The sequence below is a fragment of the Camelus ferus genome, chromosome 22 (genome assembly GCF_009834535.1).
Source record: "Camelus ferus isolate YT-003-E chromosome 22, BCGSAC_Cfer_1.0, whole genome shotgun sequence".
Classification (NCBI taxonomy): domain Eukaryota; kingdom Metazoa; phylum Chordata; class Mammalia; order Artiodactyla; family Camelidae; genus Camelus; species Camelus ferus.
In genome coordinates, this window is record NC_045717.1 from 18,378,170 (window position 1) to 18,405,806 (window position 27,637).

Consider the following 27,637-nt stretch of genomic DNA (forward strand, 5'->3'; position numbering starts at 1 on the left):
TTTACTCATGAAATTGGGGAGAAACGAAAACATTCGATAATGCAAAATTTCAGGATTCTAAGACATCTGAGATCCCTAAGTCTCCTAATGCTTATGTGCTAAGCTTATACAATCTTCGAATTGTAAAGTTGAAAGATATTTTACAAACCATCTAGACTGGCCTTGGTATTCTTTTGTGGAAAAAACCTATACCCCTTTCAGAGAAACTGGCTCATAGTCTTCGATCTTTTCCCTGTCCAAAGATAACTAATGAACATAACTTCCTGACTTTTTAAAGTTCCTGTGCCTTTCTTCTTCTATTTCCTTCTAAATGAGGTAAATGATCAGCTAGAGCATGGAAATCAGTTAAGCCACAAGTCAACAAAATTTTTCACGTTAAAAATGAAAAATTTAAGTGTTCTAGTAGTGGTGTTGATTATTGCATGTTCTAAGTTAATGCTCTCCTACAGCACTTGGGTAATAAGATACAGTCCCATCAAATAGAACAGTAGCAGAATTATTACACGGTAACATCTATATGCCCTCTAACCCAGTATTTGAGCCACCTGATACCTATTCTAGGGTAAATCACAAAGGCCCTCCCTATGGTATTTCTTAAGACATTCACTACAGCATTATTGTAGCAATGAGAAACAGGAGACCATCTAAATGTGCATGAAAATGGGCAATGGCAAAATATAACTTCTTCATATCGTGTAACCTAGCTATATGCAGCAGCAGCCAAAAAGAAAGATGTGGATCTATATACAATGATATGGAAAAACTCCCTAGGAAATATTATTGACTAAAGGACAAGTTGAGAATAAACTGAAGAGTATGAAATACTTTATGTTACAACATAACTACAGCTAAAAATCATATAAACATCTTACATATAAGACAGACATAAGACACTAGAAGGTGGAGAAAAGAAAGATAGGACAGGGACCTTGGGGCCCAGGGAGCTACAAAATGGTGAGTTCTGTGCCTCATAGATCCCAGGCTTGGAATGAAGAGGCTGCAATGAGAAACACCAGTGGGTACAGACACACACACACACACACACACACACACACACACACACACACAAGTTCCCTAGAAAACCCTGCTCTTCCTATCCAAAAGACCAGAAAAGAGACTGGTTAGCCTAGCAAAACAGAAAATATTTCAACAGTAACTGCCCTAATCCAACCAAACACCACAGAGAGAAACTGGCCACACCTTTATCTTCATCAGCAAAGGTCAAGTGGGAAGCCCAGACCTCTACTCTTGCTCAGGTGTAATGGGCTCTAACAGAGAAGAAACTTGGGCTTTTATCACACTCAGCAGTAAAACCCTCTCCACCATCTGGGAAGCACCAAAAAGGCTTCTTTACGACCTCATCTCAGGGCAGTGTAAGCAGAAGTCTCACGGTGAGTGAGAACTTCCAACACCACCCAGCAGTAGCAAGGTATCCCTCTCCCACTGGAGGGTCCATGGAGCCCAAGTGGGAAACCTGGATTTCCAATTTCACTTGCCAGCAACAAGATTGCAGCACACTTCCTCTCCCCTAGCATGATGCCAAAGGAGTCTGCCAGTATGAAAAACTTTCATAAAATCCAGAGTTTCAAAATACAATACCTTAAATATCTAGGATACAATCAAAAATCATTGTTATATCAAGAACCAGGAAAATTGCCACTCAACATGACACAGATGTTAGAATTATCTGGAATATATTTGAAAGCAGCCGTCATAAAAAAATATTCCAATGAACAATTACTAACAAACTTTTCTGAGACAAATTTAAAACTAGAAATTCTCAGCAAAGAATTTTTAAAAACCTTGACAAAGAAACATGACATAACAAAGACCTAAATGGAAATATTAGGTCTAAAAAAGACAAACTTACATGAAAATTCTACTGGGTGGGTTGAATGGCAGAAAGAGGACAAGAGAGAGGGGGAAAAAACAGTGAACTAGAAAACAGAACAAGATAGTTTACTAAATCTGAACAACAGAGAGAAAATAGACTTCCAAAAAACCAACAGAATATCAGGGACCTATGGGACAATAACAAAACCTAGTATTTCCATCACTGAATTCCAGAGGAACATAAATAACATGAAACTGAGAAATCATTCAAAGAAAAAAATGACTAAAAATTATTTAAATTTTCCAAAAGACAAAAACATAGAGATTCAAACAGCTGAGGAAATTCCAAATAGGATAAACTCAAAGAAATCCAAGCCAAGATATATCGCAATCAACTTTTGAAAATAAAAGACAAAGAAAAGTCTTGAAACAGTAAGAGTGATACTTTCTTCCATAAGGGAAAAATTATTTGAATGTCACCTAATTTTTAAATTAGAAACCATGGGTTCTAGAGGAATGTAGCACAATATTTTCAAGTGTTGAAAGAAAAGAACTGTCATCCCAGAATTTTATATTCAGAAATAATATCCTTCAGGAATTAAGGTGAATTCAAGACATCTTTTTTTAAGTGAAATTTACTTTTTCCTAAATATTAAACAGGTGGTGTTATGATTAATTACATCCCCCCAAAATTCATATGCTGAATGTGTAACCACCCTTCATGTGACTGGAGAGGGTCTTTTAGGAGTAATTAAGTTATATGAAGTCATTAGATTGAAGCCCTAATTGATAGGATTGGTGTCCTTAGAAGAAGAGGAAGAGACACCAATGACATTGACCCTCTCTCTCTCTCCCTCTCTCTCCCCTGCCTCCAAAGGAAAGGTCATGTGAGGACACAGCAGGAAGGTGGCCATTTACAGAAATCAATCCTGCCATCTCCTTGATGTTGGATATCCAGCCTCCAAAACTGACAAAATGAATTTCTGTTGTTAAGTCACCCAGTTTATGCTATATTGCTATGGAAGACCTAGCAAACTAATACATATGGACACAAAAAACAAAGATGACAGGGAGGGTATAGCTCAGTGATAGAGTGCATGATTGGCATGCACAAGTTCTGGGTTCAATCCCCAGTACCTCCATTAAAACAAACAAACAAGCAAGCAAGCAAACAGACAAACCAACCTAATTACTCCCCCCCCCAAAAAAAGTGAAAAATAAATGTAAACAAGGAAAATCATCCTAACTCTACCACAAGGAATTTTGGAAATTTTGTGGAGTTTTTCTCATCATTTAAAACATGTCAGGAATGTTTTCCTTTATCATTAAATGAATCTAAAATGTTTTTGAATGTTGTCAAAGAATTAAAGCTTCTTAATTTTTGACTTGCCAGGGTTTAGGGATGCGGTAACATGAAAAAGAACTTTAAGGTGATGAAATATTTATGAATCTTGATTGCAGTGACAGTTATAGGAATCTACACATGTGATAAAATGACATGGAACTATACACACACATTGTACAAATGTCTATTTTTTTGGTTCAAATATTTGACTATCATTACATAAAATGTAACCTTTGCAGGAAAATGGGTAAAGGTATATAGAAAGTCTTGAGACTATTTTTGCAAATATCTGTAAATTTGTATTTATTTCAAAATAAAAAACTTAAAAATAAAAGTTGGAGGATCCTCAAATAGTTAAAAATAGGGCTACCACAAAATCCAACAATTCCACTTCAGGGTACTTATCTGAAGAAAATGAAAACACTCATGCAAAAAGATATATCCACCCCCATGCTTATTGCAGTGTTATTTACAATAGCCAAGATGTTGAAACAAGCTAAACAGACAAATGAATGGATGAAAAAATATAGTATATATATACAAGGGAATATTATTCAGCCATGAAAAACAATGGGGTGGGGTACATAGCTCAGTAGAAGAGCACATGCTTGGCATGCACAAGGTCCTGGCTTCCATCCCCAGTTCCCCCTTTAAAGGAGAGGAAAGAAAAGAAAAACAATGAAATCTTGCTATTTGCAACAGCATGGAGGGACCTTAAGGATATTAGGCTAAGTGAAAAAAAAAAGATGATAGAGAAAGACAAATACTGTATAATCTCACTAATATGTGGAGTCTTAAAAAACCACCACAACAACAACAAGGTCATAGATACAGAAAACTGATGGCTGCCAGAGGTGGAAGGGGGAGGGGAGTGGATGAAATGGATGAAGGGAGTCAGAAGGAACAAACTTCCAGTTACAAAATAAATAACTCACGAGGATATATTATACAGCATGGCAACTATAGTTAATAAGACTGTATTGCACGTTTGAAAGTTGCTAACAGAATAGATGTTAAAAGTTTTCATCCTAAGAAAAAATTTGTGACTATATATGGTGACAGATGTTAACTAGAATCCTTATGGTGATCATTTTACAATACATACAAATATCAAATAATGAAGTTATACAGCTGAAACTGATATGTTATAGGTCAATTTTACCTCAATTTTAAAAATGACTATAAATAGATATTTCTATTCACTTTGACCTAATGTTTCCATTTCAGGCAAAATGACCAGCTGACAGAGTGTTCATGTTCAGGAAATCTTTTAATACACATTATCATATCTTCATATGAAAAAGATTTTAAAACCATCCTCAAAGAGGAGGCTTTCAACACAAAAATTAGTAATGCTATGCAAATACGTAAAAAATGGAACAGCAGTTTCTGAGAAGTTAATCATAGGGAATTTTAGGGAGAAAAAGAACCCAGACCAGTGGTTTCCTAAGTCAGTTCCTTCAGGGCACACGTTATACTTAAAAGAGGAGGGCTTTTCAGCACACATACACCAAGATCAGACATCTTCCACGGCTGACCTTGCTGGTCTCTGCACCATGGGAAACGCATACCTAAGGCTGCTGCCAGGTGGGTAGAATTATAACAATGGTGATAGACAGGTGAAGCTATCCTGGACCCTCTGGGTGACTTGAGAATATTCTCACCTCTTTCTTAGTATCTGGCTTATTTTCCCACTATTTCTATAAGGGACAACGGGATAAAATTTTAAGAATATTACTTGTTTATATTAACTTTCAAAGGAGAAAGCTGGTGAAATTTATACCTAGCGAAACATGAGGACTTCACAGAGAGTTCTCATTTTACCTCCTGTACCCAGTTTCCCTAGAGAAACAGACCACTAAGGTGAAATATATGTATATCTCACTTATATGTGGAATTCCCTTTTGAGGAGAAGGGAATTCTGCTCACAGAATGCCGCGGACGTTTAGTTTGTTTCAGTATCTTGGCTATTGTAAATAACACTGGCTCACATGGATAGGATGACAGACTCTAAGTGGTCCAGTTGTTGCCTATGGGGGGGATCTCATTCTTTTGCACCCATAGTGGTTTTCATACCACATAGCTTGTTCAGTGACCCATTTCTCAGGATCAAGGGGAAAGGCTATGCCCTCAGTGCACTATAGGAGGGCCAGGAGCTCATTTGGAAGGAACCACAGAAGCCGTGGATGCTGTACCTGGAGAGGCCACTTGACCAAGGGATGGCGGCTCTACCTGCAGGGGCCTTAGTTCTCACACCCCACCTGTCCGCAACTCCCAGTCTTTTGTTTCCAGGGCTCCATGCCCTGCTGACATCACTGGGAGCTGGGGCTCAGACTTTGGGCTGTCAGACTCCAATACCCATGCTCTTCTTGTATGCCCTGAAACATGTACCTTAAGCAGGAGGGGTGATCCTAGAAAGAAATCCTCAAAGAAGATTTCCGCCATTGCCAGAGATGTAAGAACCTAAGGATGGGCAAAGCACACCAATCTGAAAACTTTTTCTCTTAATATGCATCCCCTCCACGGGGAGAGGCTGGAGTTCCTAAGATGTGTCCCTGTCATCAGCTGTCTGTATATAGTGTTCCCTTATGTGCAGCACCTGAGGCTCCATAAGGACTGTGTCTGTTAATGACTAATTCCTCGGGGAGTCCCATGAGATAAAGGAGACAGACCAAGTCCTTGATTCTGAGTAACATACAAGAGCCTAGAGGATGCTGCTGGAGAGTGGTAGGCTGAATGGTCAGGGTCACCTCCCCGGGAAGCACTGGCCATGGAGACATTAGATTTGGAGCTAAATCTGTCCTCTTTGTTATCTGTCCATTTTTTCAGGCCCAGGACTCTTGATGCTGCTGTTTTTGCCATTAGGATCTTCATCCCTGAGCACTGGATGTGAGTCTGCCCGTCCAATCCCATTAGTGATATAATTTGGGAAGTGCAAGCTGGGGTCTCGGTCCTCTCACCAACAATGGTGGCAAAATAGTCTCGTTCAGCACAGAAGTCTCAGAGATGGTCCTCTGGGGATAAGAGAACCTGCTGCTTCCACCTCCAAATTGACCGGAGTTTTCTGACACTTCATCTTCCAGGGGCAGCCATCTCTCTCTTCCCTCCTCTCCTCTGCTCTTGGACACCCAGAAAGCAGCTGGTTTCATCCAGTCCCTGAGCCTTCTGACTATGTCTCCATCCCCCCTGCTTCTTCCCCACAGCCTGTGCTCACTGGTGCCCACTGAACCCTCCATGTGTATGTGCCACTGCTTGTCACTGCATCCTGGGATTCAATTCTTCATCTGGGGAAAATTCGCCAACTCTTGGAGAGTTGTGATGTCATAGAGGTTTGGGGTGTTGGAAACACACACAGAGATTTGGGGGTGACTATGCAGCATCCAGAGCTCTCAGCCCTGGGAGCAGCACAGAAGCATTTTGTCAAGAATAAGAGAGAGGTGGCAGTGCAGGGACATACGAGGGAAGTGGGCAGTCCAGTTTTTGTCATTAGCAGCTAGAGTTTAACATCGTAGAGCCAGGCTACCTGGATTCAAAGTCTAGCTCTACAACTGACTGGCTCTCTGACATTTAGGAAATCATTTTTTCTCTCTTTGCTTCATTTTGCTCATCTGTAGAGTGGGGATAATCATCATATCTACCCCCTATATTTAGGGTGACACTTAGTATTTACTTATATGGGGGAAAAAAGGTAAAGACTAGTACAGAGCAGACTGGCAACAAACAGAAGCTATTATTATTGTTATTGCTGTAATTATTTTTATTATTACTATGATTACCACCATTATTATTATTTTCATAGCACAAATAAAAGGGAGAAATAATGAAAGACACAAGAAGAAATAAACCTCCAGGGCCAGGGTCTGGAAGCTCAGACTCTACTACCAGCTCAAGCTGGCCAGGAATCCTGCCTTGCTCATAACTCGTTTCCTGCGTCATCCTCACAGCAGACCCATGGGGCATGCAGAGGGACCACTGCTTTTTTCCCCCACCTTCACCTATTTGCCAACCCCCAATCTCTCATGTCTGGCGACCAGTGATCTGCTCTCTGTATCTATGAGTTCAGGTTTTAAAAATTCCATGTATAAGTAAGATCACATAGTATTTCCCTTTTTCTGTCTATCTTATTATACTTAGCATAATACCTTCAAGGTCCACCCATGTTGTCACAAATGGCAGGATCTTCTTCTTTTATGACTAAGTAATATTCCATTGTGTACATATATCCCTTTTTCATTCTCCATTCATTTGTCAACGGACACTTAGGTTGCTTCCATGTCTTGGCTATTGTAAATAATGTTGTAGTTAACCTGAGGGTGTAGATATCTCTTCAAGACAGTGATTTCATTTCCATTGAATGAATACCTGGTCATATTATAGATTTGTTTTCAATTTCTTAAGGAACCTCTATAGTTTCCAATTTACCTTCCCACTATAGTGACCAACGGTTCCTTTTCACCACATCCTCCCCATCACTTATTATTTATCTTTTTGACGATCGCCATTCTAACAAGTGTGAGGGAATATCTCACAGTGGTTTTGATTCGCACTTCCCTCATGATTAATGACGTTGAGTACCTTTTCATGTACCTCTTGGGCCACCTGGATATCTTCTTTGGGAAAATGTCCATTGAGATCTTCTACACCTTTTTAAATGCATTATTTGGTCTTTTGCTATAGAGTTGTATGAGTTTTTACATATTTTTGATGTTAACCTCTTATAAGATATGTACTTGAAAATATTTTCTCCAAACTGTAGGTTGCCTTTTCATCTTGTTGATGGTTTCCTAGTCCCATTAGTCTATTTTTACTTTTGTTGCGTTTGCTTTTGGAGTCAAATCCAAAAAATCATTGCCAAGACTGACAGCAATGAGCTTACACTCTGTGTTTTCTTTTATGAATTTTATGATTTCAGGGTAGCATCGTTTTCTAAATTATCAAATTTGGGCTCAAAGAGATTGAGTGACTGGTCCAAAGCCACACAGTTAATAAGGTGGAAGAACCAAATCCAGATCTAAAACTAAGGAGTTTTTAATCTTCAGCACAATAGAATCATAAAATGAAACTGTAATACTTAAATGACTAAGACAGAAAATTTTATGTGCATTTTACTACAATTTTTAAATCAGGGAAGGAAATTATAGTGTTTTAATATCAAGAAATGCTCTTCATCTACTCATAATAGTCTTAGATAAATATTTATTAGTAATAAAAGAAAATACTCAATACACAGAAAAGATGGGCAAAAAATACCCCTAAAATTGTCCAGTAGTCTAAGCAGTAGGCATATTGGTGATTTTCTTTGTTTTCATTTTTTACATTTTCTTTGTTTCCTAAGCATCCATGTGTTATTTAATATTGGGGAAAGTAAATTTTATCAGAGAAAAATAGATGTTTTATTAGTGTCCAGCCCTTCCATGACCCTAGAGGTATCCTAAAGTTTCCTGTGCACATTTGCACTTGTGTGTCTCATGGAGATTTGCAGACAGGGTGAACATGGAGAAGAGATCCTACTGTTAGTGTAACTGGATCCAAGCTCCTTTTGGGGAGGGCACTTGTTAGGTGAGGAATTTCCAAACTTCCTGTCCTCCCATTCCACACACCTCACTCCCAACTGTCCCCTACTCAACTCCACTCCCTTCCATCATCCTTGTGGACAGGGCTCCAGACATTGCCATCATCTGAGAAAAAAGGAGGAAGTCCCATTGCCCAGGTTGGGGATGAACCTGAATCCTTCAGATGTGTGTCCCTCCTTCTTGGACTCATGTCCTGGTTCTGACACTGTCAACTTGGGCTTGGGGCCTCAGAGGGACATCCTTGAGATCAGAGAAGAAGCTCTTATCTGGGGGAGACCAGTTGCCTACCCTGACTCATCATGGCCTTGGGGGTCCTTTCAAGCTAGAAAAGTCTTTGATTCCTTGATTGGAACGTACAAAGGACAAACTCTCCTGTATTTTGACTCACCTTACATCCCTGATTCTTACTATGTTGTTGTTATTCTTAGTCAGTGGTGTCCAGCTCCTGCTCTGTGGTTCCCTGCACTACTCAAAGGAGCCCTGGCTCTTGGGCATCTTTCCTCCTATGCACAGAGAACAGGGAGAGATAAAATGCCAGAAAATACCCCCTGTGACTTGGCTGTGAGCAGTTTTGTCCTGCTTTCTCATTTCACTTCCATGACAGGCTCTGATAAAATGGGATTCCTCCAGGAGTGCAGGTAGCAAGACTCTCCCAAACACATCCTGAGGCGTCTTGAAAAGGCCTGGCATTGGGAGCTGGTGGAGTGCCTGCTGAGGACTGCAGGATATACTTGAGCTACTCTGAGTAAAGGGGTCAGGGGGTGTGGAAGCCAACAATGGCAGGAGCCTGACCGCCTGGCTCTATCCTCAGTTGTGACCGATGAGTGTTACCCTAGACAGTCGCCCAGCCGTGACTCCCTTCATTTCCTCAGTATCAAGGGTAGCTTGAATGGAGCTCACCCTCAGGTCCCAAGTGATGCAAACAGCACCACAAGGGAGGGTCTTAAACTGATTCAGTGCCTCTGTCTAGCTCAAATAGCCTGCAGAGGGGATGCAGACCTCCTTTCAGCCCATCAGGCACAGCAGAGTGTCTGAATCTAGGTGGCTTCAGACCCAACCAGAGAGCAGAAATGAGCAGAACAGTCAGCAGACTTTCTAGAGTAGCTGGCTCCTGCCAAGACCAGTCTCTGGAGTGCCACCCAGTAGCTGAGTCCTGTCCTTTCCTTATGTCAGGGTCAGGATGCAGGCCAGTGTCTCTCTGCCTTGTGGGAACTCACACCTTCGGGAGTGACTCTGTATCCTGTTATGTTCCAGACATCAAGGCATGTGATTCACACATGACAGCGTCCTGTGGATTATATGCAGATTGTCTGAACACAAAAGGCAGCTACTGCATGTGCAACCCAGGTTACAAGATTGTTTCTGAGGCAGCGTTGTTCAGGAATGAGAGCAAGAACAAGTGTCAAGGTAAGGAGCACCCCAAGTATTCCATCTTATCATCGATGAGGTTTAGGGTCACTTTCTCTAGGCATCAAAGGGCCATCCTGGACACCTACCTGGTGTCCCATCCCTTCGCCAACACCAAGGCTCAGAACCCTCCACAGAGCGCCACTTCTGCAATTTTGGATCATCCCACTTGCCACCTGGCACCATATTTTTGTAAAAGAGGGATGCTATTCAAATATGCTCTCAATATCCGTCCTCCTGTTTATCACTGGCTGTCAGGATAAGACGTTCCCTTAATTAAGCCCACATGGGATTGGCCATTCCAAGAGCCACCTCAGAGCACCCTGGCTATGATGGACCCAGGAACCCCATCCAGAAGTGTGGGTGAGGGGAGATTCAAGGGTGGACTCGTCTTCCCCAGTGGGTCTTGTACCTGACCAACAACTACATCTGGAGGAGATGGCTCCTGGCATCCTAACCCGATTCTTTTGCCACTCAGCCTTCATCTATTTCCCAGAGCAAGGCTTCATCCTGATTCTGCCCAGGAGTTTCAATTCATAGGTCTGTGGGTAATTCGAGTGACAAGGACTCAGGAGGATGCTATGTTTGGATGGGCAGGTTGACATGGACCATGCCATGCACACTCAGAAAGCCCAGTGAATGGAAAAGGCTCCCATCTGGATCAGATGGAAAGAGAAGGTATCACTGGGGACATTTCACCATCCCAAAATTCTACTGAGGTGGTCTGCCAAGGCATGATGTTGACCCAGACCATTTAGGGACAGAAAATGGAAGCTAAGCCCCACTCCTCAGGGTCCACAGGTCTATATGGGAGGCCAAGGGCCAAGAAGACACAAATATCTGTATTCCTTGCCCATGAGCACCTGTTCCCCTCTTCAGCCACCCAGCCCACATTCAGGGCTGGCCTTGCTCAGATGTTGATTCTCACTACTTCCTGCCAGTCCAGAGGATGCCTTCCTATGGATCAGAAAAGGCACCCACACTGCCCCAAGGCTAAATGTCTGGAAACAGACCCCACTGTCCACCCCAGTCTGGCCCCCACTGTCCAGGTGTCCCTGGCCTGACTAGCATCATCTTCATTCTCCTAATCCCTTCCTACAAGCCCCTTGAAGGGCCTGGCTCAGGAATGGGTCTTGATCCAGCTCCGTGGAGCTGGAGTCTCAAAGTTAACGTGGATGGGAGACCGCTGTTCCACCAGGGTCACCAAGATCCCAAGGAGACCTCAGGCAGTAAGCAGCCACCCTGGGGGAGTCAGGACAAAGGCTGGGAACAAAGAGGGATCTTGCTCAAGAAATGGAGCATATTTTCTGCACTTGGTTCCCAGGAAGCCACACCACAGCCTTTGTCCAAATCCTCAGGCTGGGACACAGGTGGCTGTGATGTCCACACCCTCATGGGAGCTGCCCGCAGGAGCAGCTCAGAGGCTGATAGACTGGGGGGACTCAGGTCACTTCCATCCACAGCTGGACAGCAGAGCATCTAGGCCACCACATTCACCCATAGGAAGTCCACATGAAGAACAAAAGACACTCACCAGCAAGGAGACAACAGGGCCTACTCAAAGCACATTTCTGCTTCTGCCAGAGAACAAAGAACCTGTACATGGGCAAGGGCACAACAATATGAAGACTTTCTCCTTCAAGATTTTTCCCCTCCATTGGGAGAGGTTAGAGTTTCTAAGATATTTCCCTGTCATCAGCTGTCTGTGTATATTGTCCCTGTACTTACAGCAGCAGAGGTTCCAAGAGGGCTATGCCTGTCAGAAGCTGACTCCTCAGGGAGATGGATGGGAAAGGCTGAGCCCCCCACTCCAAGTAAAGTGCAGGAGCCTTGGTGATGCTTCAGGAAATCAGTGGGCAGCAGGGATGGAGCCACATACTAAGGAGGCAATGGCCATGGGAACGGGGTTGAAACTGGAGTTGGAATCTTCTCTCATCATCTCTGTGTTTCTTCCCCAGAACTCTTGGTTCTGCTGCTGTTGACATTGGGATCTGAAGATCAGAGAACCAGAGGTGAGTCTATCCAGCCAACCCCATTCGCGACATAAGCTGGGGAGTGTATACTGGGGTCTGAGTCCTCTCACCAGCAATGGGGCATGGGGAAGGAGGCTTATTCTGCAAGTGGGCTCAGAGGCAGTCCTCTGAGGATTAAGAGATAGTTTCTTCCTTCTTAAATGTCCAGGATTTTTGTTCTCCTCTTCAAATGGCAGCCATCCCTTCCTTCCTTCCCCTCCTCTACTTTTGAAACCTTGTCTGGCAGTGAGCCTCCTCCCTTCCTTGGGCCTTCTGAAGTGATCTGTGTCCCCCCAGCCTCAGTCCCAGCAGTCTGTGCCAGGTAGGGTCCTCCTACAAATTCCAAATGTGTCAGTGCCAACACCCTTCTCCCACTCCGGGATTCAGTTCTTCCTCTGGGTCAATCTTCACCAGCCCCGTGGAGAGTTGTGTTAGTACAGAGGCTTTGGGTGTTGGAAGTGCATACAGAATTTGGGAGGGAGATTGTGGGGCATCCAGAGCATCAACTATGCAAGCAGCACAGAAGCATTTTGTCAAGGTTAAGAGAGCGGTTACAGTGCAGGGAAGTATAAGGAAAGTGAACAATCAGGCTTTCATGATCAGCGGGAAGTGTTGAGAGCTTACGCAGTGGAGCTGAACTACCTGGGTTCAAAGCCGAGCTCTACAATGGCCTGGCTCTCTGTTATTTAGGAAACTATTTGTCCTCTCTTTGCCTCATTCTGCTTATCTGTAAATTATGGACAATCGTTGTATCTACCCTACGTGGGTGGTGTTAGATTTTAAATTTTCCTGTGTAAAGAACAAGTAAAGACTAGTACAAAGCAAATTGCCAACAAATGAAAGCTATTATAATTTTTACTGCATTATTATTATTATTATTATTATTATTATTATTATTATTATTATTATTATTATTATTATTATTATTATTATTATCACTATTACTATTTGCATGGCACAAAGAATGGGAGGAAATATTGAAAGCAAAGGAGGAAAGAAACACCCAGGGCTTGGAAACTCAGGCTCTCTTACTAGCTTGCACCCACAGTGAACTTCTGCCCACTCACCATCATGGTTTCTCACCTCGCCCCTCACAGCAGACCCAGGAGGCAAGCAGAACTAGCACTGCTTTTATTTTCCACTTCACTCATTTCAGCCACACCCCAAAACCCCCACCTCTGGCAACCACCTGTCTGTTCTCTGAATCTCTGAGTTCTATTTATTTTTTAGCTTCCACATACGAATAAGATAATACACTATTTCTCTTATGTTTCTGACTTACTTCACTTAGCATAATGCCCTCAAGGTCCATTTATATTATTGCAAAATGGCAGGATTTGCTTCTCTTTCTTGGCTGAGTAATACTTCAGTATATCCATATACCATTTTTTCATCATCTGTTCAGTTATCAATGGACACTTGGGTTGTTTCCATATCTTGGCTACCATAAATAATGCTGCAGTGAACATGGAGTACATGTATCTTTTTGACTAATGTTTTTGTTTTCTTCAAATAAATAACTAGAAATGCAATTGCTGGATCACATGATAGTTCTATTTTCCACATTTTAAGGAACCTCCATGCTGTTTTCCATAGTGGCTAAACCAATTTACGTTTCCACCAGCTGTGCACAAGAGTTCCCTTTTCTGCACATCTTCGCCAGCACTTGTTAGATCTTGGTTTTTTTGATGGCAGCAATTCTAACAGATGTGAGGTGATATCTCATTGTGGCTTTGATTTGCATTTCTCTGATGATTTGTGGTGTTGAGCATCTTTTCATGTGTCTGCTGGGCATTTGTATGCCTACTTTAGAAAAATGTCTATACAGATCCTCTAAACATTTTTTAATCAAACTATTTGTGTTTTCCACTATTGAGCTGTATCAGTTCTTATATATTCATTGTTGACCATTTATAAGATATGTAATTTCCAACCTCTTCTCCAAAATTGTAGGTTGCCTTTTCATTTTGTTGATTGTTTCTGTTCCTGTGCAGAAGCTTTTTAGTTTGATGTAGTCCCATTTGTTTTTTATTTTTTGCCTTTGCTTTTGGAGCCAAATCTGGGAAATCATTGTGAAGTCCAATGTCAAGGAGCTTACTCTCTATTTTCTTCCAGGACTTTTATAGTATAGGGTAGCATCATTTTTTTAAATGATCATCATTGGACACAAAGAGATTGAGTCACTAACCCAAAGTCACACAATTATAAGGTAGTAGATAGTGGGACCTAGATCCAAGTCTAAAACGAAAGGCTGTTTTGTTCTACAACAATATAAGATCATAAATGGAAATTACATTACTCTAAAATGTTTAATATGGTAAATTTTATGTTATGTGAATTACCGCAAGTTGAAAGTGGTAGGAAATGAAATTATAAGGGTTTTATACCAAGAAATACTCTTCATCTACTCATAATAGTCTTAGATGCATATTTATGGTTAATAAAGGAAACCACTACCAATATGTTTGAAATAAGGAGAAAAAAATATCCCTACAAACTTCCTGAAGTCTCCATAGTAGACTCATCGGTGATTTTCTTTCCTTTTTCTACATTTTGATTCCTAAGTACCCATGTGTTATGTAATATAAAGGAAGATTAAACTTTATCAGGGAAAATAAAGACGCTGTGATTAATGCCCAGCCCATCCATGACCTTAGAGGTATTCCTAGAGGTTGCTTTGTGCATTCGCATGTGTGTGTCTCATGGAGATTTGGAAACTGTTGAATGTAGAGAGGAGATCCTGTTGCTAATGGAACTGGATCCCAGGTCCTTCCTGGGAGCACACTTGTCAGGTTGGAGAATTTCCCATCCTCCTGTCTTCCCGTCCTGGCACTCATTTCCAACTACCCCCAATTCAACTCCACCTTATGCCGTCAACCTTTAAGACAGGTCTCTAGCTATTGCCACCATCTGAGTAGAGAGAAGGAAGTCCCAATGCCCAGGTGGGGCCTGAACATGAACCCCTCAGGTGTGCATCCCTCCCTTTCCATTCAGTCCCTGGTACTGACACCCATACCTGGGTGTGTGGCTTTAAAAGGGAAATTCAGAGGTGCAGAGAACGCTGATCTAGGGGAGACCAGTCGCCTGCCCTTACTCATCATGATGCCCTGAGTCCTTCAGGAACTAAAGTCATTGGTCCCCTGTTTGGAATGTTCACAGTCAAACATTCTGTCCCTTCATATTGATTCATTCTTGTGACCATCATTCTGATTAAACTGTTGTTTTTAGCAAACAACGTCCAGCCCTCACTTTGCGGTCCCTGAGTTCCTCAATGGGGATCTGGCTCATGGGCATCTTTCCTCTCATATTCATAGAACAAGGAGAAATAAGATGCCAGAAAATATCCCCTGAACCCCCCCATAGTGGGGCCACTTCTGGAAGTTCAAAATACCCCCTCTGCCTACCTAGCATCTTATTTTCATAAAATACAAGAGAAGGATGCCATTCAAGATCTTTTCGGGACTCACAGCAAATTGTGTTCCAGGGCAACAGACATCTTCTTCCCCATTATCACTGACTGTCAGGATGAGACCTTCCCCTACTGGATCCCACGTGGATTCAGAATCCCCAGGGTCACTCTCACACCTCACAGACCATGATGGATCTGGGGACCCTGTCCAGAAATGCAGGAGTGAGGAGATTCTAGGGCAAGCCCACCTTCCCAAGAGAACCCTGTGACTGCCAACAGCACTAACACCCTAATCCACTTCTCAGCTGCTCACCCTATTACCCTGCATGAGGCTCCACCTTGATCTATTCAATAATTTCAGTTCTCAAGCTTAACAGCAGCTCATCTGGAGGATGTTGTGTTGGGTCTGAGCAGGATGACATAGGACCCCCAACATCCACACTTGGAGATTTGGGTAAATGGACGAGGCTCACGTCTGGACCAGATAGCAACAGAGACGGTCTCCAGGACCCACTGCACAAGGACCAACCTTTGCCCAAGGAGGTCAGCCCAGGCCCCATGGGGACCCAGACCTCTGGGGGACAGAAGATGAAGACTAAGCACCACTGGTGGGGGACCACAGGTCAGTATCCCTGGTAGGAGTGCAAGAGGCCAGATTATAGAAATGCCTGCCACCCCTCACCCATCAGTCCCTGCTCTCCTCTCCAGCCAGCCTGGCCTCACCCACCATTGGCTTTCCTTACATTTGGATTTTCACCACTTCCTGCCAGTACAGGGGATGCCTTCCTGGGGATCAAAAAAAGACACGCAAGGCTGCCTGGACGGACAGCAGCCCCCACTGTCCTCCTTGACCTGGTGCCATGGTCTGGTGGTCCTGGTGCCGTGGTTTGGGTGGTCCTGGTCTGTCCAGCATCATTCCTGCCCATGCCCTGGAGCTTCATCCCTAGAGAATCTGGCTCAGGTTCATCTTAGTCCATTTTCATCGACTCTGATGTGTCAGACTTAGTAGGAATGGAGAGCACTACCTTGACAGGGTCGTCAGGATTCCAAGTAGAATCTAGCCAGTGTGCAGCTACCCTATAGAGTTAGGACTACGGCCATTACTGGGAGCAAAGATGAATCCTGGCCAGGAAATGCAGAATTTGCCCTGCACTCAGCTTCCAAGATGGCCCACTATGGCCTTCCTCCAAATGCTCAGGATGGGACACAGGTAGTAAGATATCACCAGCCTGCCTGGGAGCTGCCCAGGGAGACTGAGTGCATCCAGGCTGGCAGACAGGTAGGATCTGGGCTGATTCCACGCACATTTGGACAAGAGAGCATCTAGGCCATATTCACCGATAGGAATAAGGTAACTTATTCCTTAATCCTTATCTTCTTATTCACTCCACGTGAATAAGAAAAGACATCCACACACCAGGGAGGAAACTGTGAGGCCTTCAAAAGCTTTTAAGTCAAAGAAGGATCCCTGAATAAAACAAAGACAATCTGAAAAAGTAGAAGACTTGACCTGACCCCAGACCCTGCCCATACACACACACGCACACACACACACACACACACACACACACACACACACACACACGTGCGCTCATATCTAATGAACTACTATCTTGTTCACTGCAGCGATCTCCTTCCCCACCTGGATGGCACCGCTTGGAATCAAAAGCAAGGTGAGTGGCCCAGCAGAAATCAGGAGGCAAGAAATCCCTCTGTGAAGCCCATTCATTGCCCCCAGGGTCCTCCACACTTGCATGAAGCTCTCTGACCCCCTCATCTCCTTCTCCCCAGACACTCTCCAGCTTCTTTAACAGAGTCAAGGTTCTGAGTGAAAATTTCAAGTCATCCTCTGTTCAGAACACTATTCAGGTAAGGGCAGGACCCACGGGAGGCAAGGTAGAGGCATCCCATAGAAGCCCAGGGAAGATTTAGTCTGGGAGAAGACAGACTCCCAACACAATGGCGCACTGCTCCAAGGACCCGCCTCTCTCAGGGTGTGGAGGAAGAGCGGACAATCAGGAATTTGTATTCACTGTTAGACAGCCACGTGCACCTACTAACATTTCCTCTTGTTGTTCCTGGATATTAAGTTTATGTCATCCTTGACATTGATGAACAGGGTTGACCTCTGAGTGGCTGGATTCCAGGGGCAAAAACCACTCAGGGAATCCCATCTGTTACCACCTTTATCACCCAAATAGTCCCTTGGCTCTATTCTCTCCGATTGAGTGGGTAACCTCTCATGCAGCCTCTCAAGTGCATGGGCTACTGGGTCTGTGTCCTCATCCTCCCAGGACCTCATACAGGAGGTGGATGACATGCTGGAGACCCCTGGAGACCTGAGAACCCTGCCCCGATCAGAGCAGCATTTTGTGGCCTCTAACCTGCTCTTTGGCTTGGAGGATGTACTAAGAGGGCTGAGTAAGGCCCTGCACAATGGGTCATTGAACTTCAGTTCATCTTCAGGCACAGGTAAGTACCTGGGACTTCCCTGCAGGCTTTTTCTCTTCCCCTTCTGAGTTCTTTCTTCTCCCAACCTCACTGGAGTCAAGTGATCAGGCTTGTGTATCCTGTTACTCTAATAAGTAAAAATAAAAGTTTTTTTAAAATGAATTATGCTACGTGAAGTAGTCAGACAAAAACAAATACCATATTATCTCACTTGTATGTGGAATTAAAAGAAAACGAACACCAAACTCTTCGATACAGAGAACAGATTGGTGGTTACCAGAAACCAGGACGAAAGTCCAGGGAATGATGAAAGGGGTTCAAAGGTACAAACTTCCAGTTATAAAATAAATAAGTCATGGAGATGTAATGTACAACATGGCAAATATAGTCAGTAATACTGTAGTGCATATTTTAAGTTACTATGAATGTAATCTTAAAAGTTCTTATTATAAATAAAACCTGTGTGAGGTAGGGTGCTGAATTCCTTCTTTTGCTTGTGGATAGCCAGATGTTCCACCACCATCAATTGAAAAGATTATATCTTCCCTATTGAAGGATCTTGACACCCCTGTTGAAAATCAATTGACCATGGATGTATTGATTTACTTCTGGACTCAATTCTATCTTATTTGTCTCAATGTCTATTCTTATGCCAGTACCATGCTGTTTTAATACTGTAGATTGGTAGTAAGTTTGGAAATCAGAAATTATATCTCCTCCATATTTGTATTTCATTTTCAAAATTGGTTTGGGTATCTGGGCCACTTGTAATTCCCTGTGAATATTAGGATTAGCTTTCCATTTCTGGGAAAAAAAATAATTAAATCATGCCAGAATATTGATTTGGACTACACGGAATCTGTAGATCACTTTGGGAACTATTGCCATTTTAACAATATTAAGTCTTCCAATCCATGAACATGGGATGTCTCATGATTTATTTAGGGTTTTTAATTTCAACAATCTTTTGTAGTTTTCAATGTGTAAGTCTTGAAATTCCTTAGATAAAGTTTTTCCTAATATTTTGTTGAATATTTGCATATCTATGTTCATAATAGATATTGGTCTATAGGTTTTCTATCTTGTGATGTCTTTATCTTGTTTTGTTTTTAGGATAGTGATATCCTCATAGAATTATTTATGTGGTGTTCCTTTCTCTCCTATTCTGTGGAGGCGTTTACCAAGACTTAGTGCTAATTCTTCCATAAATGGCTGGGAGAATTCTCCAGAGAAGCCATCTGTTCTCTGCTTTTCATTTTGGGAAGTTTTTTGATACTGAAATAATCTACTTACCTGTTACCATATTGTTCTGATTTTCTATATTCTTAAGTCACTTTTGGTATTTTGTGTGTCTCTCAGAATTTCCCCATTTCATCTAAGTTGCCTAACATGTTGTATTATTGCTCATAATGCTCTATTATAATCCTTTGTAAATTCAAATGATATGTATGTATACCATTATTATCTGTACCAGATGTTTTTACTTATAACAAATAATATCATTATTTGTATATTATATATTATGAAATATGTAAGGTATTTATATATTTATACATATTACATAATATAAAAATACATTTATTTTCATATATATAAATAATATATTATGTCAAGCTCTGCAGGTACAGTTATTAATCTAACTCCCTTATATAACCCCCACAACTCTTAGAACTGTCCCTGGAGGTGTTGGAGGAAGGAAACAGGAATATCACCTTGATTCAGAATCAGATAAAGATGATGCTGACCTGGGATACAGTGCATGAATCTAATGACTCAGGTAATGGCTCAGGCAGGGAAAAGGTCACTGAGGCCTCATAGTAGGAAAAGACGCCCAAAATGTGACAAATAGAAAATTAAAGTTTAAAGGGAGCTGAGGGGTGTGGTGGGGCCACAGGAAAGAGTTCATCTAAAGAAGGGATCATGTTGGCACCCAAGATGTCAACCTTGTCCTTGTCCTGCAGGCCCTGTTGTGGTGGGCCTTGTCTCCACACCAGGGATGGGAAAGTTGCTGGAAGAAGTCCCCCTGGCCCTGGATGAGACACACAAGGGTTTGCTGCAGGAACTCCCCTCCATCCTGTTGTCAGATGTCATCTCCGCCTTTATCAGCAACAATAATACCCAGAACCTCAGCTCCCCAGTCACCTTTGTCTTCCAACATGTGAGTCCTGGAGAGGTGGAGCTGTGGGTATCAGGGAGGACTGAGTACTGCTCACAGTGTTGGGGTTCGGGGTAGCTCCCCATGGGTGCATCATCTATCCCAGAAAGCCCTTGCACACAAGCCAGCTTGGGTCAGCATTTCTGAGCATCAGATCTACCAGCTCACACCTACTTCCTGTTCCTATAGTCAGTGATCCCTGGGCCAAGGCAGGAAGTGTTCTGTGCCTCCTGGGAGCATGGCCAGAATGGAAATGGTCATTGGGCCACCAAAGGCTGCAGGACGGTGGGCACCAGAGACAACAGCACCACCTGCCAATGCACCCACCTCAGCACCTTTGCCGTCCTCATGGCCCACTACGAAGTGCAGGTGAGAGCCGTCAAAGGGGCTGCCTTTAGTGTCTACTGCCGTGTAACTAATCTTCACACCTGTAACACCTGGGAAAAAACCACAGATTTATTGTCTTGCAGTTCCTGCAGGTCGGCAATATGACATGGCATAGCTGGGATGTCTGCTCGGGGTCTTACAAGGCTGAAATCATTATGTCAGCCAGGACTATATTCTCTTCTGGGGCTTGGGGAATCTCCTCTAAGCTCCCTGATTTCTGGCAGAATTCAGTTCCTTGTGGTGGTAGGTCTGAGGTCTCTTTTTCTTGCTACCAGGCAGCATGGGACAAGGCTCAACTCCTATGGCCGCCTGCATTCTTTTCACGTGGGCCTCTCCTGGGCTGTCTCATGGTGTGTCATTGTTCTTACCTGGAGACCAGCAGGAGAAACTCCCTCACATCAAAACTCTCTCAAACTTTGATACTGTTTTCCAAGAAAATCCCAAATCTTTTAAAAGCTTGCCTGATTAAGTCAGGCCCACCCAGGATAAACTTTCTTAAACTCAGTTAATGCGGGACGTGAATTCCATCTGCAAAATCCCTTCACAGCAGCATTTAAATTGGCATTTGACTTTAAACTTGGAAGTCGTTATGTGTACCCCACAGGATGGGGATATGGTTGTCAATGAGAATTCTGCTTACCACAGGGGCTGCAGCAGGGAAGATTTAGTGATGGTGGAAGTCAGAGGGGACCAGGGAAGCCAATGAGTACAGATGAGTCAGGAGCTATCTTTGTCTCTTCCCCTGCTTAGGTGAGGTGCTTACTTTCCCTGGTTCACCAAAACCAAAAAATCTCCGATGGCCTTTAATAATGCGGAATTTACTGAAATAAAAGTAGCACTCACATGAAAGTAAGCATGAAAAGGATCATAGTACAATGGTCAGAACTCTTAGGAGACCTCAGAGCTTGCAGAACATTCCAAGTCCATGCTTCCTCCAGCCATGTCACTAGATATCACAATAGTCATACTTTTATTTACATACTGTTTTACATTTATTGAAAAGTTAAAATATTTGAGTTTTAAATTCCAGCAGAACAGGAGAGGAAACAGGAGCTCCATCATACTCCTAATTGCAGACACCCAGTTCCTTTTGCTTCAACACTCAAAGTTGTTAGTTTCTCCTGCACATTTCTACAGACATTTTATATCTATATAAAAATAATGCATGTACTTCTTCATTGGTTCTCCTTTTTTCACACACTTAAGAGAGTATTCTCTTCCAGTCTACAAAGAAGAGCTCCATTATTTTTTTGGCCACATTTAATTTCATTGTGTGAATGTGCTATAAATTACATACCAAGGCCTCTCATAGTGGGCATTTTTGTTAGATTATTTGCTGTTACAAATCATGTTGAGACTGTTTACATTTACCTCATTATTCTCATGTTTGAATATGCAGTTAGGATGGAGATTGGTTCAAATTCATAATTGCGTTTTTGTAGATATTTCCGTGTTTCAACATCGTGTGGTCACACCTGTGAACACTGCCACAGGTATTATGTAAAGGTGTGTGATTCCCCACACCCTCACCACAAGGTTACTGTTAAATTTTTGGATGTTTACCCATCTGAGAGGTAAATATAGTATCTAGAAAAATTTTATGTCTTTTTTTGTCTTTAGCAGAATGGAACATCTTTATTTAGGAGTCATGAGTATTTCCATCCCTGGGAACAATTTGTTCACATCCTTGGTGTATATGTCTATTGGCTTGTTGATATACTTCTTATGGATTTCGAGGAGCTCTTTATATATTTTATTCATGAAATCAAAAATTCTCAAAATTTACAATGCATCAAAGTCATCTGGAGGGCTTGTTATTTATTTTTAACATTTCATTCCTAAACAAAATCAAACTGACAGACATGTTGCAAAAATGAAAAAAAGTGCTAATGATACCCAATTGCTCTTTCTTCAGGTGCACCTACTTTGAATATTTTTACCTCCATTTACTTTATTGTTTGCATTTCGCTCTCTCCCTCCTACCCTCTGTCCCTGCTGGTTACATTGAAATAGAATTGGTGGGTATTTTTTTCTCCATATATTTAAGATTATTTGCAAAAAGAGGCAGGGAAATATGAATTTAAAGCTACCACCATTGTCAAAGTATAGTAGTTTTCTTCCTTTAACCAAGGGTCCAGTTCTCAATCTGAAAAGATAGTGACCAACCAGGAACAGGTATGCAGGGATGAGGTGAGTGGAGTCCGTGCTGGGGAGTTGATAGCTGGATATTGAGTCTCCACATACAGACTCTGTCTGCAGCATCACATGATGGGGGTGGAGGATGGTGCTCAAGTGGAGATTCATGCCTATGTGAACCTCTCATGGTAACACATAAGCTTAGTCATTCCCAAAAGTTTAAAGGAAAATAAGCCCCGATGAATTCTAGGGCTTGATCTTGACTAAGGACTCTCCTTAGCCTCCAATTCTTCCAATCTGAATTAATCATTCAGATCCCATAAAATTCTAACACTCACAACCTGGAGAAAGTTATCCATAAACATCACAAATTTACCTTATTCCTTCATTTCTGAATTTTCTACACCAAAAAGTAAGAATTAAAATGGTGGAAGGGTCATTACTCCAGAGCAGGAAAGTGTGACTGTGGTCTCCTCTTTGCTGGGTCCCAGGAGGAGGATCCTGCGCTGGCTGTGATCACCTACGTGGGGCTGGGCCTCTCTCTGCTGTGCCTCCTCCTGGTGGCCCTCACCTTCCTGCTGTGCAAAGCCATCCGGAACACCAGCACCTCGCTCCACCTGCAGCTCTCGATCTGCCTCTTCCTGGCCCACCTGCTCTTCCTCACAGCCATAGACCAAACCCAGCCCAAGGTACTAATACTTTCTCAAAAGGCCCCCTGCCCTGCCCCAGGGGATGTGAGTTCATGAAGCCATGCTGCTTTGGACACTTTAATAAGATGGCCCTGGGTCCTAGGTAGGGTTAGATGAGTAAGTAGCCAATTTCACATTGACCAACACAACTAGAAGACAAACCCTCTCTTAACTCCTTCATATACACCAGCGTTTTCCCCAGTGGCAAAGTATAGGAGAGGTCCCGGGGCTGTGCCCCACCCTGACAGCCCCGCCTGGTGACACCTCCCTCCTTCCCCAGGTGCTGTGCGCCATCGTAGCCGGTGCCTTACACTACCTCTACCTGGCCGCCTTCACCTGGATGCTGCTGGAGGGCCTGCACCTCTTCCTCACTGCACGCAACCTGACGGTGGTCAACTACTCCGGTGTGAACAGGTTCATGAAGTGGTTGATGTTCCCTGTGGGCTACGGAGTCCCGGCTGTGATTGTGGCCATTTCTGCAGCATCCAGGCCAAATCTTTACGGAACACCCACCCGGTAAAAGCAAATTTTCATTGTCCTTATCTTCTCCAGCATGACCATGGTATTACAGAACCCATGTAACCCTTTAACTTCACCAGAATATGATAGGCAGAGAAAAACTCAGTAACCACTGCCAAGACACATTTCTGGTTCATGACTGTATTCATTGATGCAACTGCTTTTCAGTCTTTAAGATTTGTTTTAAATGTTAATTATGTATTATATTAACAAGTATATGTTTATGTAATGTTAATTAGACATTTTATTAATAATCATACACTAATCTCTCTTAATGATACATTAATAATTACAAATTAATATATAGGGAGGGAGGGTGTAGCTCAGTGGTAGAGTGCATGCCTAGCATGCACAAGGTTCTAGATTCAATCCCCAGTACCTCCATTAAATAAATAAACCTAATTACCTCCACGTCCCACCCCAAATTTTTTTAATTAATATATGATTAAATTAATGAGGTGATTGTTTTTGATCCTTTACAGTTAATTACTTTAAATATTATATATAAATGACTGTAATACTTACTATTAATAGTATCTCATGTATGAGTAAATTTATATTAATACCATATTCATTCTATTAATATCATATTCATTGCTTTAATTAACTTCCAATTATGCAAGATAAATAAGACCAGGAGATCTAGTACAGAGCATAGTGCCTATAACTAATAATGTTGTATTGTATACTTAAAATTTGCTGAGATGGTAGATCTTATGTGAAGTATTCTTATCAAAAAAAGCAATAATAATAATAACAATAATAAAGGAGAAGAAAGAAAACTTTGGGGATGAGGGATATGTTTATTTATCTTTATCCTCAAAGGCCAATATAATTCTTGGATCTCCTTCCATTTCTCTCAGATGCTGGCTCCAGACAGACAAAGGATTTATATGGAGCTTTCTTGGCCCCGTCTGCACCATCTTCTCTGTGAGTAACAGATAGCATCAGAGCATTCTTCCCGGCAAGCTAAGTGTCAACCAAAGAGCAGGGGTATAAGGAGGGTTATGGGCAGGGTGATCAGTTATTCTAGTTTGCTCAGGAATAAGGGGGCTCCCAGGATGCAAGAATTTCTGTTTTAAAACCAGGATTGGGGTGGGGGGTCCTGAGATATAGGCCTTTCAATGTTAAAACATGGAAATTCCAATGCAAACTGGGACAAGTAGGTCACCCTGGTTACAGAACAAGAATGTCCCTGAGTTACTGGGTGTTTGGTCAGATTTTCTATGACTGTTGTGAAATACAAAACCTTCCTACCTAGTTGGTGGATGAGGTGTTGTGTGAGCCAAGAGGAGGGTTTAGCTGATGTGGATGTATTCAATATGCCTTCTGGTGTTTCTGCAGATTAATCTAGCTATCTTCCTGGTAACCTTCTGGATTGTGAAAAACAAGCTCTCCTCACTCAACAGTGATGTGTCCACTCTCCAGAACACTAGGTGAGATGGATCAGAGATACAGGTTGCCCCAGACACAAAGTGTGGTCCCGGAGCAAGGCCATACAGTTCCAGGCTCCTGTTATCCTTTCACAGAGATTCTGAGGGGACTTGAGGAGAGATATGCAGCCACCCACCTTGGGAGGCAGCTCGGATGCTGTGATTTGCTACTGACACCCACGTCAAAAACATTCCATTTGTCCACAACCCAAGAACGAAACTACCTCAGCTACAGAAAGAAATGACTTTGTTCTGATTTTTGTTTTTGAAGGATTACTTCTGTGGCCCTATGAGAGAGGTCCTGAGAACATTTACATCTTTGTAAACCACTGAGGAAATTACATAACTGACCCAGAGCTCAGCATGCACTTTCATGCCCACAATTTTGCCTATGCACCTTCCTCTATTCTTACCCACTCTTCCTCCTGGTGAAATCAAGTTTTTTACCCATATACCACATCTTCTAAGAGGCAAGGGATGTCCTTTGCCTTCTTCAACTTTTCAGAGAATGAATTGTTTCTATTCTGGGCAAGGCATGCTCTGGGTCAGTTCATGGAAGGGAAAAAGATAGGGGGGACAGGGGCAGAGGAACCTCACACTTCACAAATATAATAATTAACCATTTGGTTTTTGTCTTTCCCCAAGACTGTAAGGTCTGGGAAGACAGAAATCTTCCTCTGTTATTTTTAATGGGCAGGCCAGGCACACAATCAGGTGCACAGAATATCTCAGTAATGTCAGTTGGTTGAAATTGGGGATATTCATACAACATCATAATAGTACTAAAACCCACATTATGAAGCGTCACTACCAAGTGGAGTCCAATTCAAAATGCCATCCTGGAACTAAACAGCATTTCTTTTAGAAAACCAATGACCATAAAGATCAGAGTGGCCACAACTCAGTCAGAGGCATCCACAGAGTAGAGAAGAAATGGCCTTGATTGCATTGCTTGGGGTACATCACAAGCCTCATTTCTCCTCCTGCCCAGGATGCTGACATTTAAAGCAACAGCTCAGCTCTTCATCTTGGGCTGCACATGGTGTCTGGGAATCCTGCAGGTGGGACCAGCTGCCCACGTCATGGCCTACCTCTTCACCATCCTCAACAGCCTACAGGGGGTCTCCATCTTCCTGGTGTACTGCCTCCTCAGCCAGCAGGTACCACGGTCTGACTCCCACTCAGGACTCTTCCCATCCTCACTCCTCCCACTGATCTGACCCAGAGCATTTGCCTCTACAGGTCCGAGAGGAATACAGGAAGTTGTTCAAAGGGATCAAGAAAACCAAAGATGAGTCTGAGGTGTACACACTCTCCAGCAAGACCATGTCTGATCCCTCTAAACACAGTGTGGTAAGATCATGCATCGCTCCCAGAGCATTTTGCTAACTGATCCATTGAACAGCACATGCCTGTCACACTGGACAACTGGGCGTAAAGCAGGTGATACCCTACGATGGCTCACACTGTTTTACACCTAGACTCGCCCAAAGCATTTCTCTGTCATAAAAGGTGGTCTTCCTCTACTTCTGCTCATTGTCTTTCTATGCTCACCTTGAGTCTTGTACAGATCCACTTATTCCTCACCTGGGCAGAGTGCTCATTTTGTGTAACATGGTGCATATGCTTTTTCATTTTACTTGGTGGGAAAATACAAAACACTTAACAGAGGCAGAGAATGGTCCTATGGTAAGTTCAATAAGCAGAAACTAATGATCTCAAGCAGTGAGGCACAAGCTTCTCAGAGTCACAGGACCAGCCTTTAATCCATGTCATTCCATGCTATCCCTCTATATAAAGAAGAGGAAATACATGGTTTACATCATCATAAAAGTAAAGTGAAATAAGGATTGAGTTAGTTTAGAGAATTTCCTTAAAAGGATGCAGTTATTCTGGGTATTTGCAACACACACAATCAATGCAGAACCAAGCAGGAGAATCACAGGGTGCATAGGAGAGATCCTGGCAATGTGAATCATACCGAGCATTTGTATTTTCCAGCTTACAAAAACTTTTCTCATATTTTTTGTTCATGTGTTCTTCATATCAGCACTTGGAGGTAAATATTATTATGTTCCTATTTGATAGCTGAAAGAAAAGTGAGATCTATGGGGTCTACATGAATTGTGCAAGGACTTCAGCAGATCCTTTCCTCCCATCATTCATGAGCCCAACACCCTGCCTGGCAAGCCTTCTGCATTTTCCTCATCCACTTGCTTTTCCACCCTGTACACCTGCCTCTTCCAAAAATATCCATTCCTTGAATATCCCTTCCTTCTAACTCTTTC

General features: G+C 42.6%; 1 protein-coding gene across 1 annotated transcript; it reads left to right on the top strand.

Moving 5' to 3' along the window:
- Positions 1-1,261: 1,261 nt before the first annotated feature.
- Positions 1,262-26,738, top strand: LOC102504612 (adhesion G protein-coupled receptor E2). The gene is made up of 17 exons (XM_006189393.2): positions 1,262-1,391; positions 6,008-6,067; positions 10,006-10,158; positions 12,117-12,170; positions 15,941-16,201; positions 17,206-17,252; positions 17,371-17,448; positions 17,874-18,051; positions 19,700-19,807; positions 19,992-20,188; positions 20,375-20,554; positions 23,200-23,397; positions 23,678-23,913; positions 24,780-24,846; positions 25,261-25,352; positions 26,341-26,509; positions 26,592-26,738. The coding sequence occupies exons 1-17, from the start codon at positions 1,262-1,264 to the stop codon at positions 26,736-26,738; spliced, it is 2,355 nt and encodes a 784-aa protein (XP_006189455.1).
- Positions 26,739-27,637: the final 899 nt, after the last annotated feature.